The following is a 17,013-nucleotide window of genomic DNA, read 5'->3' as shown; positions in this document are numbered from 1 at the left end:
GAGCTTTAAGCTCCCTTCCAACCCAAACCAGTCTGTGAGTCTATGATTCTATGATTAAAAAAATATAAAAAAAATGAGAAGGGACAGCTGTCAAGGTTAAAAAGTTGTCAGTTCAGAGTCTGAAATTAAAAGCTTCAGTCATGCCTAGCTGTTAATCCACTGTTTCCTTAGTGTCACAGCAAAGAGCCAGACCTAGTAACTGTTCTTACATCACTCACAACTGTGTTTATAGCAGCACTTAAATAAAATTGCAGTGGTGTTTACTGATGACCCTCCAGGACCTTGGTCCCACACAACAACAGTATGCCATGTACTTACAGTTAAGCATGTTGGCTTTCTGTTTAGAAATCATTGGGATCTGAATGCTGAAGCCTGATCCGTATGAGCTGCCGTAGACTGAGGCTTTAATTTCAAAGACTGTGAATGGTAAAATGTTTTTAGCAACGTATCATCTGATCTTACCTCCTTTGGACTGTTTGAGAGGTAGGAGAATACTTAATAAAAACCTGAGACTGTTGCAAATACTGGACAGGAAAAACATAGTATGGGTAAAGATTATGCTTTTTAGTAACTCTTACTTTCACTCATGGCTACTTAGTTAAAACACAGAAGATACCCTAGGTTTGTGTGAAACATGATGATTGCTGCCTTGAAAACAGAGATTAGTTTCTATCGTGTGTGTCTCTGTTTAGTGATTAATATCAAGTATAAAATTATTTTGAAGCTCTTGATTAATGATTTGAAACACTGTAATGAGGAAGAGTGTAGAAGTAGTACAGTTGCTTTCTTAGATGTAAGAAAAATACTCAACCATGACATTGGTTACGAGTCATATCCAGTATCTTGATATGGCTGTAATTTCTGGGAGTTGGAAAGCTTTTGATATGTTTGTGGCCAAATTGCTACAAATAGTCTCATGCATGAGAAACTTGAAGTTCTTGTGGGAAGTGTTATTTACTCTGATTTTCAGATGGATGTCCTTGATGGTGCCAGCCTTTCCATAAATGTTTCATTGGTCTCTTTTACTTATTTCTCCCTTTTCCTGCTCATACATGTAACTAAAGAGCATAAATTGCCAAAGACCATTTGCTTGATTTGAGAGCAAAACTGCTGCTTCAGACAGGAAAAAGAAAAACAAAACAAAGGTGATTTACATTTTTTTTTTTTTTTTAACTGCCTGACTGGAATTGCATGGGGCAGAGATGGAAATGTGTAGACTTTATTAATAAACACCCCAGAACTCACTCCACTGTTAGCAGTCTTGTTGCTGCAAGTTCTGTGATTTCTCATATCCTGACTCCTGGAGACTGGGGTTTCTTTGCCCCATATACGTTTAGTCTTAAGTAGTTCGGTAATAATCATGGTATTCTTATCTTTTTAATTTCTACACTATTTCTCAAGGGAGCATAAGGAACAAGAGGATGGCTTTGGTTGTCTCAGTGGTACCATGTGTGTTACGTTTGTTTTTCAGGTGAAGTCAGGAATGTACCTTTGGTCAAGAAGCTCTGCCTCTCAGGCCAAAGAGATGGTGGAAGCGGAATTCTCTTTGATTTAGAGGACTTGATATGGGTAGTTTATAGCTCCGCAGAGGCAGTGTGGAAATCATGGCATATGCAACAAGTGGGTCTGGCTGGACTGGCACCATTCTGTTTGTTGTGAATGGGTGGTTTTGGTTTAACTCAAAACATGTTTCATTTTTTTGTTTTCATGTAAAATTAAGCAGTAGTATAAACTGAAGTAAGAATTTTTCCACATAATCTCTTGAATCTGTATTAAAACAGGGTTTTGTTTGTTAAATTATGTTTAAAATTCACAGGATTATAGAATCAGAGAATGGCTTGGGATCTAAATTTACCTTCTTTCAGTTTAAAGCCACTCCCCCTTGTCCTGTCACTACAGGCCCTTTTCAAAACCCCCTCTTCAGATTTCTTGTTGGCTCCTTTAGGCACTGGAAGCTGCTCTAAGGTCTCCCTGGGGCCTTCTCTTCTCCAGGCTGAACAAGCCCAGCTCTTTCAGCTGGTAATTGTAAGTGTGCAAATGCACATACTTACATTGCATGCCTTGACAAATTATTGGCTTTCATCTGAGTGTACTCTTTTCCCAAATATCGAGATAAACTGCATCAGCACACTGAAAGAGGTAAAGTGCATTGCCTTGAGCTAAGTTTAGGGTCTACCTGTAAATAGCAGATGGTGGGAGGTATCTCCCAAGCTGATGGAGAGAGTTGAACAGTTGTTACTGCACCTTTTGATAGGAGGATCTCTGGACTTTTGAGTTGCTACAGCACGCCATTGTTCCCTTTCTTAAAACAAATTGTATTTTTTGAAAGGAGGACCTGGGGTCAATGAACTGAGTATCAGCCAGCAATATGCCCTTGCTGCAAAGGAAGCCAACAGCATCCTGGGCTTCATTAGAAGGAGTGTTGCCAGCAGATCGAGGGAGGTGAGCCTTCCCCTCTAGTCAATGCTGGTGAGGCCATCCGTGGAATAATGTGTCCAGTTCTGGGCTCCTCAGCACAAGAGATGCAGACTTGCAGGTATGAGCCAAGGGCCAAGCCACAAAGATTAAGGAATTGGAGCATCATATAAAAGGCGGGGCTGAGTTGGAATTATTTACCTTGGAAAAGAGAAGGTTGACCCTGCTTTGAGTGGTAGTGTTGCAGTAGACAATCTCCAGAGGTCCTTTCCAACCTCAGGAATTCAGTGATTTGGTGAAAGAGAAGCCTTTCTGATGCAGGGCTTATGACCTCATGATGTCTTCTCCCTATCTTGTTTACTGTGACTTCCCTGACCCCCTTAGAGGGATGGTATAATGCCGAGTTTCTTGTGAAGTCTTTTTAATGTGAAATAATTTCTTTATATGTAATATTTCCTCATCTCTGCTCAGAAATGTCTGTGAAGTTAAAGTTATATTGTGTTGTCTCTTTTACCTTACCTAGTGACCGTGAGGAGCAGTTATGAGGGCTCATTTATTTGTTTTTCTGTTTCATGTAGAATTTTTGCATAGAAATGTATGGGTCATTCTTATAGAAGGGAAAATGCATAACAGACACAGCACCTGCAACTCTTTTTTTTTTCTCTTGGGTTTTTTGTTTGTTATTTAAAAAAAAAAAAAAACACAAAAACACAATAACAAAAAAAATCCTAACAGTGCAGTTTCTTTTTCTCGGTCTTTCAGAGGTATTTGCAGTAATACTGCACTCCAAGTTGAAAATTCTCTTCCTAATGCCCCTTAAGTAGTGTTGCAAGTATTTCCTTACTGCTGCCTTCTTTCTCTAGCTTAATGTGTTTGGAAATCTTGACTCTCTTGCGCCAGGGATTCTTCAGCTTCCTGGTGTCATGGCAGGGGGTTGGAACTGGATGAGCTTTAACATCCCTTCCGACCCAAACCATTCTATGATTCTGTGCAACCTGACTTTTAAACAAGCTCTGTTGAACGCATGCTTGTTTACCTTTGAGAAATCACTGGGGCGTCTTACTCCTTCCCATATGGGTGAACAGGGAAAAACATGCTTTTTCCTTGCAAGCACTTTATAGCAATCATATTTGAGCGTCTATCAGTTGACAGGCAATTATGTTTTTCCTCTTTGTTCTCACTTGTCAAACAGTATACTATGTATATGTAATGGATATGTTTTAAAAGAATAAACCTGTCAGAATAAGAAAGACTGTAGGAAAACGGCAGTGGCGAAGGGTGGTTTGGGGTGGGGGGGATGGAAGAGGAGGGAAGGAGGAGGAATGTATGTTTGTTTGCTCTGCTTTAAATATATGTCTTTGAAAACAGTGTGATTGGTTGTGATAGTTACTTGCTGTGGCATAGTTTGGGATTTGATGTAATGTTTTTTTGTCAAGAACATCCAGGTCTTGAAGTTCAGTGCTGGGAGGGGGAATAATTAAATAAAGAAAGAAAGAAAGAAAAAAAAAAGAGGGAATTTGAGTGAGTAATTTGCAGCTTAATGATATGCAAAATAACCATTCTTTTCCCTTCTGAAAACAACTGGTGCTATTGAGTTTCACACTGGAGTGTTTGTAATTTTAAAGGTGGGATGGGGGAAGTAAGTTTTAAACATGCAGGAATCCAAACTTCAGAGCAATTTCCTGTAAACTCCTGTTTTGTGCCCTGGGCTCATATAAGTTCGAGAACATTGTTGAAATTGGAGAAGTTTGTGCTGATTTACATCATCTGTACAACTGGCTCCCTTTGTGTAAGCAGGTTATGTAAGATTTGGCAACAGCACCGCATTTCGGGAGGTGGAAAAAGCATTTGGGCAGCATTGGTCGGTTTTTATAATGTCCACGATACCTTCCAGTGCAGATGGCTGATGGGCTGCTCTTGGAAAGCGTGGCCAGGATTCCTAATTTTTGCAAAAATGATGACGAAAGAGATGAAGCACCAGGAAGTAAGAAGTGACCTGCAGCTTTAAAACCGAGGGGAAATATGGTCTTTGTCCTGTTTTTGCTCCTGCACCTGGAATTATTTTAAAATGAGTTCAGGGGAAAAAATAAAAAATAATAGTAATAAAAAACCCCAACAAAACAAACACAAAAATTCAGACCCCTGGGGTGCAGTTTAAAGTTTTACTGTCTTCAAACTCTGTTTATTTTTGCACGGTGGCTTTCAGTCCCATTCTTTTGATAATACTGCACCATTTAAGCCCTGATTCGATGTGGTAATTAAGTATGTGCCAAAACCCAGTGACTTGCTGGCTACATTTGAGCTGCATTTGTTTAATTGTCTTACAGAAAGGCTTGGACTAGAGAGCGTGGTAGCGAAGCTTGCAACTACTGTGCCTACTAATAGAGCAGTAACAGAATCTTACAGACTTGAGTCCACTACTTCTGGGTGGTAGACTGGACAGACTGTTAGTTTTGTGTTTATACATTTACATCTTTTCCCCAGTGGGGCTTTGAGTTTTGCTTGATGTTGTTCCTTCTTGTTTCTTTGGTGTAGCAAAGTGCAATTCAGTTTAGGGACAGAATTGGTGCAATTGTTGCAAAATTATTATTAGATGTTAATCTCTTGTTTTCCCTGCCCTCCCTTCCTTTTTGCTTTGAAAGTCTGGAGTTAAAGGTTAAAAGCCAGTCAGGACAAAGACACTTGGGCATCTCTGAAGAATTGAATAAAGTAACCCAAGTTGTTCAGTGCTTTCCTAGGGCTGTTTGGTTGGGTTTTGTTTAAGAGTGTTGATTTGTGATTGCTGTTAAGCATTGAATTTTGCTCACAATTATACTTTTTCTAAATTATTATTCTTTATTAGCTCTTTAGGAATCTATGTTTTAATTTTCTTTTATGGCATCAGCGCTGTTACACTTTATTGACCTGTTGCAATCCAGGTGGGATGCAAAACTCCCAGGATGCCAAATCTCACTCCCCAAAATGTGCTCTAATGTGTCCTAAGACATCAAATACTGGCTTTGATATTTCTAGCTGCTTACAGCTGTTATGGTATGGCCTGGCCCAGAGATATTTAGAACTGTGTAATGTACATTGAAAAACACCACTACCAGCAACAAAATCAAGCAAATAAACTACCCAAATACATGTGTTACATTTTTTTAAACAGGCTTCCAAAACAGGGAGTGGTTAATATCACAGGCAGTACTGGACTGAGATTCCTTGCATAGTCTGCTGAATTTCTCTGAATTTACCTGGGCTAAATATATATATATATGTGTGTATATATATATATTTAATAGTGAAATAAAAATGATAGGGATTGCCAATGTACTTGACACCAGCAAAAAAGTTTATATTTGAAAATCAAAAAAATCAATCCCAAACTGTCAGCTGTCCAGAAACACTGATGATGTCTAGATTATTTCAAAGTGTTTGGGTCTTGTTGAGCTCAGTAAGAAATGGAGACTATTGAGCATGGGTGGTCTTTTGTTCTGCAGAAATAGTATGCCTGTTACCACTCCGAGCTTCTGAATTAGGTAATCTTAACAGGTAAATTTAAATCAGCTCAATTTAAATCAGTTCCTTACATACAAATGGTGTGCAGACTAAATTTTTTAACTCTGAGATGCCATTCTGAGTTTTTTCCCATGTTCTCCCCACCCCCCCCCCCCACCCCATAAAACCCCAACCAAAACCATCTGGTGTTTGTGTAACAATTGATCTTATGCCATGGGGAGCATTTGGAAGATGCCAAGTGTAAGTAATAACGGCTACTACCTGAGTTCACTAGAATATATAATTTCTCCACTGTTTGGTGTGCTCTCTGATGAGCATGGATAGTGCAAGCACATTCAGTAGTTTTGACAGAAGACTTATTATCTTAAACAGATCCATGGGTAACTTAAAGGGTAGGTATAAAGCCTTTGGCTTTCTCTTAGTAACTATTCAAATCAAAGAAGCTCTCCCCGCCCCAAAATTTCTATGTTGAGGTATGAAAATTCAAGTTACATTTGCAGTGCTGCTTCAGCTGAACTTGTGTCATTCTTTCCGTAATAACTGTGGATTTTTCTTTTTTTCTCCAACTTGTCCAAAAGATTTCGGTCTTCAGCTGAATCTCGGTGCAGGGTGTCACAGCCAGGATGGTATTTGTACTTACTTCGGTTTGAACTAGCTTTGTCATTCAAAATAGAGGAGGGTAAAAAAAAAAAAAGCAAGCTTCAGACTTTGTGCATTCTTGACAATGCCATACAGGCATGCATTTAAAACGTGGCGTTTTATGGCTTATGAGAGTCTGATATCCAATGTTGTGTTGTGCCTTGCGTTAACTAAAATTGTCAAAACAGCCTAGATGTTATGGTGGCAGAAGAAGGATGAAGAGGATGGCCCTAGCTAATTGTAGAGTCCAAGGCTGTAATTTGTGAGTGGCTTATTCAGAGGGAGCTGGAGTTAATGCCTGTTTCTCTGTTGAAGTTTCATAGGTGGTTTCAGCTGTGTGGTTGCAGTCTAAGTTGCTGAGGCATGGATTTGACAGGTGGACCATTCAGTGGATAAAGAATTGGCTAGATGATTGCACTCAGATAGTTGTGGTCAACAGCTTCATGCCGCGTGGAGGCCAGTGTTGAGTGTTGCTCCTCAGGAGTCAGTGTGTTGACACCAGTGCTGCTCAACATCTTTGTCAGTGACATGGACAGTGGGATCAAGTGCACTCTCAGCAAGTTTGCTGATGGCACCAAGCTGTGTGGTGTGGTTGACATGCTGGAGGGAAGGGATGGGATCCAGAGGGACTTGGACAGGCTGGAGAGGTGGGATGGTCCAAACCTTATGGAGCTGAAAAAGGCCAAGTGCAAGGTCCGGCACCTGGGCCAGGACAATACTAAGGACAAACACAAGCTGGGTTGTATTTGTTCTTGGATTGAGAATGAATTTACATAAGAGGGACATGGACCTGCTCAAGCAAGTCCAGAAGAGGCCGTGAAGATGCTTCGAGGGCTGGAGCACCTTTGCTATGGCGACAGGCTGAGAGTGCTAGGCTTCTTCAGCCTGGAGAAGATAAGTGGTGTGGTTTTAAATAGGCTTACAGAGACCAGAGACCTCCACTTCTGCTCCAGGTACAGCTGATCTCTTCTTGCAGTGATACTGAAACTCCCAGTTTGGGGTCTTGTGTTAAGAGAATTGATATGCTATAGTTCATATAATTCATGTAAACCAGACCTGATATTCTGTATTTCATGGCAATTCAGCACCTGCTGCTTGCCAGGAAAGTGGAAAGCTGTTGGAAAAGGGGAAGGGGTTAAATGGAGTCAAGAATTGCTCCTGCCATTCCATTGCTTGGCATGCTTTCCCGTGATAGACCACAGGGGTTCTTTGTAGCACCTGAGGGAACAAAACCATTACTTCAGTAGGTGTTTGATTACTGCAGAGACTCGTCATACTCTGAAACAAAGTTCACCAGGAAGATCAGCTTTATGATACTTGCAGGACTGCAGAGAAACACTGCAATCAGGACAAGGTGGTGACAGAGTAAAAATAATCTTTTATACTTTGCATTAAAGAAGTCCGGCTGGGAGAGGAGTGCTTTGAAAGAACGCTGCCTACATTCAGATTGATCTACTTGTTGTCTGAATTCATCTTTATTCTGCTAGCCTTCCTTAGTGGTACAGTTACTTTGCTAATACTGTATACTTTTAAACTTCTGAATGACCAGGCTTCGGTAAGGATTGAGCTTGGTATCTGTTAGTGAACTAAAATGCAGGAATGTAATTTTCCTGTGGCAAATTAATGTGTGAAGTTGAAAGTACTACTGTTGTCCAGCAGCCTCTGAGTGGCCAAGGTTATACAACAATCACCTATGAAATTAAGCAATGGGTTTTTTTAGGGGGGAAGGGGCTCTTGAGATAGAGCTCCTTTAGTATCATAGAAAAGCTATGAGGGCTGTTTGGCTTACCTACTTTCTTCCCCTTTTCTGTCACCTAAATGCATTATGCTTTGGGGCAGGTTGCTATTTTAGTAAGAAGCTTGAGGAAAGGAATTTAGCTTGAAGGGTAATTTGGGGGATTTTTTTTAAATCCTTTTTATTTTAACCTGCCTCTAAGGTTTAATTTGACTTAGCTAGTTCTGTCTCCTCTGTTTTTGCTTTTAAACAACTGTCATGGGAGTTTTGATTTGGGTAAAGCTCCTTTTTAGTCTGCATTTATACATTTCAATATATGTATAGGTGTGAGACTGTCATAGCCATGTAATACAGCCCAAAGTCACCTTTAATAATCAGGTTTTTCTTAATTCAATATTTTCATTTCTTTAGAGGTGGCTCAGTGTGCCCTTTGAATATTTCAAGCTAGTGCAAGTGGGTCAGAGCAGGGAACTGATTTGACTTGATCAAAAATGAGTATTTGGCCAGATCCGGTTCACAGTCTGATTCACTAGCTGGTTGCACAGACAGTTTCTTTTATGTCTGCTTTTCCCTGGCTTCTGTTGTTTGTCAATAGCTGCTTCCCCACAGAGTTTGAGCTGCCACAAATTACAGCCTGACTTGTTAAGGAAAACCAAAATGAGCGGCAATTTATATTTATAGGTTGTCCTGTGAACTGGGGCAGCTCAGCGACTGCTGCCGCTTCTTCAGGAGCAGTCAGTCTATCCTGGCTGCTGGAGCTGACATGTTTTGGGGAAGGCATCTGGGGACACAAGTCCGCTGCAGCCACTATGAGGTGAGCTGTCTCAGAAGTCTGAGGACTCATCTGTATGGAAGCTTTGCCATTTCAACTAGAAAACTCCTTGTTTTACCCTCCCACACTCAAGTGTATGTGTATTGTGATGCGAGTCATTTCTATCTGCCTGTCCATCTGTCTGTATTTTCATCTATATTCTCCTCTTCATTGGGATAAACATGCTAATGATCATATATGCTGCTATGACCAGAATGGTCTAAATAGGTGCTGGAACTGGAGGTACAGCTGAATCAGGGTGCAGTATGTATATGGCGATCAGAGCATTTTAAGCCTGAGCTGTGAATGACGTGCTGGGAATAACAGTACAGCTGCCTGTTCTTCCTTGCCTGGAATGATGGCCCCAGCTGCATGTGAAGCAGCTACTGGGCTACTGCATTTTACAGGAGCATCTTTCTATTACAAAGGCAAACTGGGACATGGATGGGAGGTGGGGGGAAGCACCCAAAATTTAAAATAGTGACATTCTAAGTCTGCATGGATTCATTAGTTACTTACTGTCAGAAACAGATGTCAGGGCTCTTGGCTTGTCTCCATCCCTGGCATTGTTCAAGGCCAGGTTGGATGGAGTCTTGGGGTGATGTGGTCATGTGAAGTGTCCCTGCCCATGGCAGGGAGTTTGGAACTAGATGGTCTTAAGGTCCTTTCCAATCTGAACTATTCTATGATTCTAATTCTTTTCTGCATACAGACTTGCAAAAGGAGGTTCAGCTATGGTCAGTGGCTGCTTGGATTGGTGATTAGTTGCTTCAGATGTGGTTTAGAATATTAACTTGTAGTAACTGGCCGTGCAAGAATGTGTAATGGTGTTGCTTAGTTGTAAATGCTTATGACAGTCAGGTGCTGTCCAACATTGGAAAGGAAGGGGAATACACTATGCAGAGGCAATGCTTGCGAGAGATGGTCTTATGAAGGACTTTTTTTTGCATCCTCTGAAGCTGTGGCTTGATTTACATTAAGTTGTGGCTGCTCCATCTCTGGAAGTGTTCAAGGCCAGGTTGGACAGGGCTTGGAGCAACCTGGTCTAGCAAAAGGTGTCCCTGCCCATGGCAGGGGGCTGGAACTGGATGAGCTTTAAGGTCCCTTCCAACCCTAAACCCTTCCACAATACTATGATTCTACAAATACTTTATCCCTTCTGTTCCTAAACCTAACCACCTTGTATTGTGATTTAATCTGTGTGCATCTCTGCTTTCCTTTTCAGATACATGTATTGGACTGACTGGGGTGAAACACCCAGAATAGAACGGGCAGGAATGGACAGCAGCACACGAAAAATAATTGTCAATTCAGATATTTATTGGCCAAATGGGCTCACGATAGATCTTGATGAGCAGAAACTTTACTGGGCTGATGCAAAACTGAGTTTCATTCATAGGGCAAATCTGGATGGCTCATTTAGGTAAGTTATGTTATTTACAGTGTAAGTTATTTCTCACCTCCTGCATAAATTTTGAACTGAGGCATTTCTTTTCAGTAATCTAAAATAATGCCAGTGCCTTATTGTTCTTTTTAAATGCAATCGTTAATAGCCTTGCAAAAAGTAAAGTAACCTTACGTCCTGTAAAAATAGTTTTAATAGTAAGACTATTTCTGTCAATGTTTCACTGTAGACTATTTATAGCCTTGTTGTACAGCAGGATTTTTCAATTTTAGGCTCACGCTTGTCTTGCAAGTAGTTGGAGATGCTTATCCATGGCCCTAGGCGATCTAATGTTTAACAAGTGACTGGAATTTTACAGTATTGTTACTATATCTTTTTTTTTTAAACAGGAAATATACATTGAGACACACTTATTCTTGTCCTCATTCAAACATGTCCTTTGTGGCATGCCTGTAAATTAACCAAATTCAGCTTATTTCAGACTGCAAGCAAGAAGGAAGCAGATTTTCTTAAAACTTGGTAGAAAGTACAGTATGGAAATTTTGGTTGGTGGCTCCGAACTAAGTGTGCTGTTGAGTTTTGGCTTTTGTATACACAAAGAGGTGACCCTTCAGACAGGGCACACCTAGAAGTTGGAGACTGCACCTTCAGTTCTGGGTAGTGTTCAATAGGCAGGTTGGTCCCTGAAGTATGTCATCAGCCACTGAAATGTCCTGCTGAGGAGGCGAGTCTCTGCATTTTGGTCTCGCTTTGGTCTTCAGGTGGTTTAAAATGGCATTTTCGTTTCTGTGATTTCAAAATATCTTAAATGCCTATGTTATGAAATCATTTTGCTTTCGTAAAGACTTTGAGGAGTTGTATTTTATGCATATCTGTGAAAAAGAGTAATATCCCCCCTTCCTCAAGAAAAGAAAAAAAACCAACCCACTGCATTTTCCGTGGTGTTTTTCATTTTTTTTTTACTGAGGTGCATTCTGTGCCTGATTTGCACACTCATCAAAGAGGAATAGCAATATTGCCACCCTTTATAAAACACTCTTAAGTTCCTTTGAGAGCACTATGTAAGAGCTGGATAATGGTTGCATTGTAGTAAGTGACAAGTACTGACTGACAGAAGTCTAGACAAGGGAAAAGGCCTTTATAGAAGGGAGCAGTAGCTCAAAGGCTGGCTGCAAGTTCATAGAAAGAAAGTGCTCTTTCAAAATTCAAAATCTAAGAGAGATTTTCATACAACAGAACATGAATATATTTCTCTGATGTGGGGGTAAGTGGCAGCAAGTAAGGTTTCCACACTGATTCTGCGGTTATCATGCACATACAAATTGTGTAAACTTTACTTGCATTAATGTGTGAACAGTTGCAGTTGGTTAATAACATCTATTTTGCTCATTTTAAAGTAGAAAAGGGCCACCCAAAAGGAAGCGAGCTTTTGAATACACCAATTCCAGGAATCTGTCCAAATTGCTTTGTGATAGATCAGTGCATGTCCACCACCTCCCAAGCAGTTTTTTACTGAACTGTAAATGGAACAATATTTTAAAAAAAATAGTGTATTTTGCATTTAAAAAAAAAAAGGCTCAATGTTGTACACTTCTTACATCTTTTACTTAACTCCTGGAGGTTGTAAATGCATGCTTAAGGATATTCCTATGCTGGATGCATTCTGGTAATTCCTTGGGTCTAACTGCATTGTGCAATATAATAGCTTGATGTCATTTAGCTGTGTATATTTCATATTGTTACAATATGATAAAACTTCCTTCTTAAAATGTTATGCTTATTAATAAAATGCCATGAATATTGATCTTAATTTTAACTCTTTTCTAAAAGGAAATTTTTATTCTTTTTTGCCTTCTACTGATAAGCATTGAAACAAAAGTCTGTGAAGTTGGGACTTACAGGTTCTGGTGTCTAGGTAGACTTCAATACTGGTTCAAACTAGATGATAACTATGGAGGCTGCTTCTGTTCCTTAAACACAGAGTTTAAGTTTCCTAAATTGGTTTCACCCAGACTTGCCAATAAAGAAACCTTACAGTGTTTCAAAGGCTTCTACCATCCCTTGTCACAGAATCACTTCAGAATTCCTTCAGAATTACAATAAAAATGAAATTTGCCTTCTGCATGGTGAATGAATGTTGCTGGAGCAACCTGCCGGTTACATCTTAGCACCCATCAATTCGCAAGCACATAGGCTGGAACTGTTTCAAGGGATGTAATTACAGAAGGGGAGATTTGATATCTAAGAATGATGGAAATAGGGGCAATGTATTCTGGAAAACAGCTGCTATGACACTAGAATACAGCCACTGCTCTACATTTAAATCTGCTGCTGACCAAGTTAAGAGGGGTAATTTAAAGAGACTCTCAGGTCATTTATTCTTTTTTTCTGCTGCAACAAAGGCCTGAGTACAACTGAAGTTCTGGAGAAAATATCATCTGTTGAATAGAGGACAAAAAAACCTAATGTTTTAATAGGAGGAGCACTCTTCGGACCTATGTTTCCTCCAGATTGTAGAATCCCAGACTGGTTTGGGTTGGAAGGGACCTTAAAACTCATTCAGTTCCAACCCACTGGCACAGGCAGGGACACCTTCTACTAGACCAGGTTGCTCCAAGCCTTGTCCAGCCTGGCCTTGAGCACTGCCAGGGATGGGGCAGCCACAGCTGCTCTGGGCAACCTGTGCCAGGGCCTCACCACCTTCACAGGGAAGAATTTCTGCCTAAGATCTCAATCTCCCCTCTGTCAGTTTAAAGCCATTCCCCCTTGTCCTATCACTACAGGCCCTTGCCAAAAGCCCCTCTTCAGCTTTCTTGCCAGCCCCTTTAGGGGCTGGAAGTTGCTCTAAGGTCTCCCTGGAGTCTTCTCTTCTCCAGGCTGAACAAGGCCAGCTCTCTCAGCATGTCTCCAGAGCAGAGCTGCTCCAGGCCTCAGAGCATCTTTGTGATCTCCTCTGGACTTGCTCCAACACGTTACATCCTTCTTATGTTGGATGTAGGACTCTGAAAGGCAATTGTGTTTGGGTATTTGCACAGCCTTGTTAAGGAGCTTAGGTGTGGTCTTTCAGGGGTCATTGTGGAACTGACCAGATACCACATCACTATGAAATTGAGTATGCTCTTGTCTTTAATTTTATGAAGGAGCAAAGTCTTGGTTTATATTTTAAAGTCTGTTTATCATTTATCACCAGATTAATCTCTTGGTCCAGTGAATCTGTTAAAAAAAAAAATCCAATTCCTGTGAGTTTTTACAAAGCTAGTTTGGTTTGGTTTTTTTTCTGCATGGTAACACGTGGAATCAATGCATTTTTAATCCTTGTTTTTTCTTTGATCCAGGCAAAAAGTTGTCGAAGGTAGTCTTACTCATCCCTTTGCACTGACATTATCTGGGGACACTTTGTATTGGACAGACTGGCAAACACGCTCCATTCATGCCTGTAACAAAAGGACAGGAGAGAAAAGGAGAGAAATACTGTCTTCCCTATATTCACCAATGGACATCCAGGTTTTAAGCCCAGATCGGCAGCCATACTGTATGTTTTACTTCCCCTGAAACTTTTTGCGTGACTGTTACTTATTTATTAGGATAAATGTTAATCACAAAATGGTTAGTATGAAGTCATGGGGTTTTGAATACCCTTCAGGAGATTGGTTTCTAAAGGTATGTGAGTACCTGAATCCTGTACCTTTCTTTGAAAATTCCAACATGAATTGATATGAGCTCAATCATCATCCCACTTGGGATAACAAAATTCAAAATCCAGTGCTGTACTTCAGTGACATCTTGTGATTTGAAATACTAGAATGAAAATGATAAAACCTCAGCTGGCATCTTTTTAACACTAATATTTTAAAGACAACTGGAAAAAAATGCATATCATTACTTTTTTTTAGTAAGTAGAATTACCCCAAAATATGTAATGTTCCTGATCTTACAGATACAGATTTTGCATTCCAGACTTGATCATGTTTATCTTCAATATGTAACAAATAGGTGATGAATGCTTCAGTATGGAAGGGACTAAAATCTGAGCTCTTATATGAAACATATACCTGCCTCTATTTTTCCTTTGTGTGTGATGCTACCTCAGAGGAAGGCAGGTGAAGAGAACTGAAAATTGCATGATGTGGTATATATTTTGTATATGCATGTGATACTATGCGGCCTAAGTTGTTTTTTTGGCTGCATGTAGCTATGTTAGTCCAGGTGGGTCTTTTTCAGTATTGTGAGAATGGGACTTGAAAGCAGTGGTGGAAACGTATATAATTGAGTAGCTATGGGAAGAATCACCTCTTGCCTAGGATTGTACTTTGGATTTGCTGCTTTATTTATGCCAGCTGTTTATTTATGCCAGTAAAGTCTGCTTCCCTGAAGATAATGTTTGCTATTCCAGTAGAGTTTATAAGATGTCAGTAAACAGGACTGAAAGTAAACAAAAGAAGTTTGGAGATCATCTTGGTGATGGAACATGTGCAAGTTTTCATTGAGGTTGTCGGGTATGCACAGCACCCTGGTTTATCTCACAGCTCCAGATAAGAGTTTGTCTGTGCTGAATTCCTGGCATTGCTTTTAGCTCAGGGAATGTCCCAGCCTTGGGTCATCGTATTTCTGGGTCAGTCACAAAGAAAATATGGTGTATAGGGAAATGGCATATGCTGAAAATAGCTCAGATGCCATTGACTTCATAAAGATCAGGCTTGGATTTCTTCCTCTCCCTTTTTTTCCCTCTTTGTGACTGTCAGTGGAAGTAAGACAAGCCAAATTAGCTGGAAATTTTGTAGTTTTATATTAAAGCAGTTCAGATGCTTATTCAAACTATAACTGACAGATCTTGCACAACTTGCAGGTTTTTTTCTTTAATAGCTGACAATATTGTCCATAATTATTTGTGGCTAGAGTTTGATCTCTTGCTGCCATTTTTCCCCCATATAAATGAGGTAGGTACATGCAGTTCTCGTGTCTGTCCCCATCCTGTCCCTGCCTGCCTCCCCTCCGATTTTTTTAATATTTTCAAAATTGAGGACTTTACATGTTGCTGTTCTGTACTTCCTGATGATTCAGGGACTTGTCTTGCTGTGAAAGCTTTTGAAAAAGATTTCCAAGGTATTTCCAACATGCAACACAACTGTAATATAGGAATTGTACAAATTGTTGTATTTTCCTTTCTTTCCTAGAACTGGTCACCCCCTCCACCATCACCATCCTTCAAGCCCTGTTTTCCATTTTCATGATACTTAGCAGATGCAGCATCCACAAAGTAATTGAAGTCCAAAGCTGTTAGCTGTTTCAGCTTTAGAAACATTGAAAGAACTGCATAGTGTGAATGTGCTGAGCTGTCAGCTCTTTCAAAATCAGCTCTTGTGTGCATCTCAATTTAGGTGTCCCTACAAGTGAGATGCTGGACAGGAGAGAATCAAACACTTTATATTGTGGTTCCTCTGCTTGTTGTGCCATTCATTTTGAATCTATACATTCTTTCTCATGGAGAAAAGAGGGCTTTAATGGTTCTAGAAATATGAAAATAAATGTGTTTGGTTTCTTGCAGTTCACACTCCATGTGAAGAAAACAATGGTGGTTGCTCCCATCTGTGCCTGCTCTCTCCAAGAGACCCCTTCTACAGCTGTGCCTGCCCCACTGGTGTGCAGCTGGAAGACGATGGCAGGACTTGCAAATCAGGTAGGAGCTTGGCTTTTCTACAGTCACAGAGTAATTTTTGTGAATTAGAGCAATCCATTGCATCAGAAACTGGAGAATTTTGGCTGTATTTTGTGTCTTTTGACTGTATTATGCGTTGCTAGTTCTCTGTAGGAATAAAGTAGTACGTGGAGCCCGTTGTAGAAAAATTTTATTAGAAGTAAGCTATTGTAGGACGTTTTTCTGATTGGACAGTGGACCATAGACAAACTTCTGCTTCCTTCCATTCACTGTCCAGTGATGGTCAGTGATGCGGTAGTGGTGGCCAAGCTGTTGCCTTTGAGTTGCATCTCGAAGTTAGCTACGCCTGGGATGTTCTGTACACAGATGTGCCAATAATTCAGTCAAGGTGCTATTTTACAGATAACCCAGTGAGTTACCCCTGCTTCAGTTAATTTTATACTGAAATAATTTGTACAGAAAAATCAAGATTTAAACTAACAATACTGTCTTTCTGGTTCTGAAGATTAATCATTCCTCTGTTTCCCTTTGGGCTCCACTGTGTGAAGGGTTTATGAGAAATTTGCACTAGGAATTTTTAATTCCTGGGTCTAGTTTATGTTTTTTGGACATTGTATTTAATTTTTAAAAGTGAGGCAAGGCTTTCTGTGAAAAGGCTTATGAAGGTTGCTGCTTGAGATAACTGAGCTAGAGAAAATAATTTCCTAGGTGGCTGTTCACATTACTGAGTAGTAGTAGGACAGGCTTGTGTATAACCATTCTGATTCTGTGATACCCAGTAGAAAGCTGTTTAAAGGGTAATAGCTAAAGTATATGCTTTAATTGAAAAGTATAACTATATGCATATTTTGTAT

At 40.1% G+C, this 17,013-nt stretch overlaps 1 protein-coding gene across 3 annotated transcripts in view; it reads left to right on the top strand.

Moving 5' to 3' along the window:
- Positions 1-17,013, top strand: part of LRP5 (LDL receptor related protein 5) — a 134,194-nt gene that overhangs the window by 28,419 nt on the left and 88,762 nt on the right. For all 3 annotated transcript variants that reach the window (XM_062620214.1, XM_062620211.1, XM_062620215.1), the window contains exons 3-5: positions 10,324-10,521; positions 13,839-14,035; positions 16,049-16,180. In XM_062620214.1, coding sequence (XP_062476198.1) covers positions 10,324-10,521; positions 13,839-14,035; positions 16,049-16,180 — 527 coding nt within the window. The remainder of the gene's footprint in view (positions 1-10,323; positions 10,522-13,838; positions 14,036-16,048; positions 16,181-17,013) is intronic.

Source organism: Pezoporus occidentalis, unplaced genomic scaffold, assembly GCF_034315485.1.
Source record: "Pezoporus occidentalis ecotype Australia unplaced genomic scaffold, CSIRO_AGI_Poc_V1 ctg22, whole genome shotgun sequence".
Taxonomy (NCBI): Eukaryota; Metazoa; Chordata; class Aves; order Psittaciformes; family Psittacidae; genus Pezoporus; species Pezoporus occidentalis.
The sequence above is the reverse complement of the archived record's forward strand: the minus strand, read 5'-3'. Positions and strand labels throughout refer to the sequence as shown.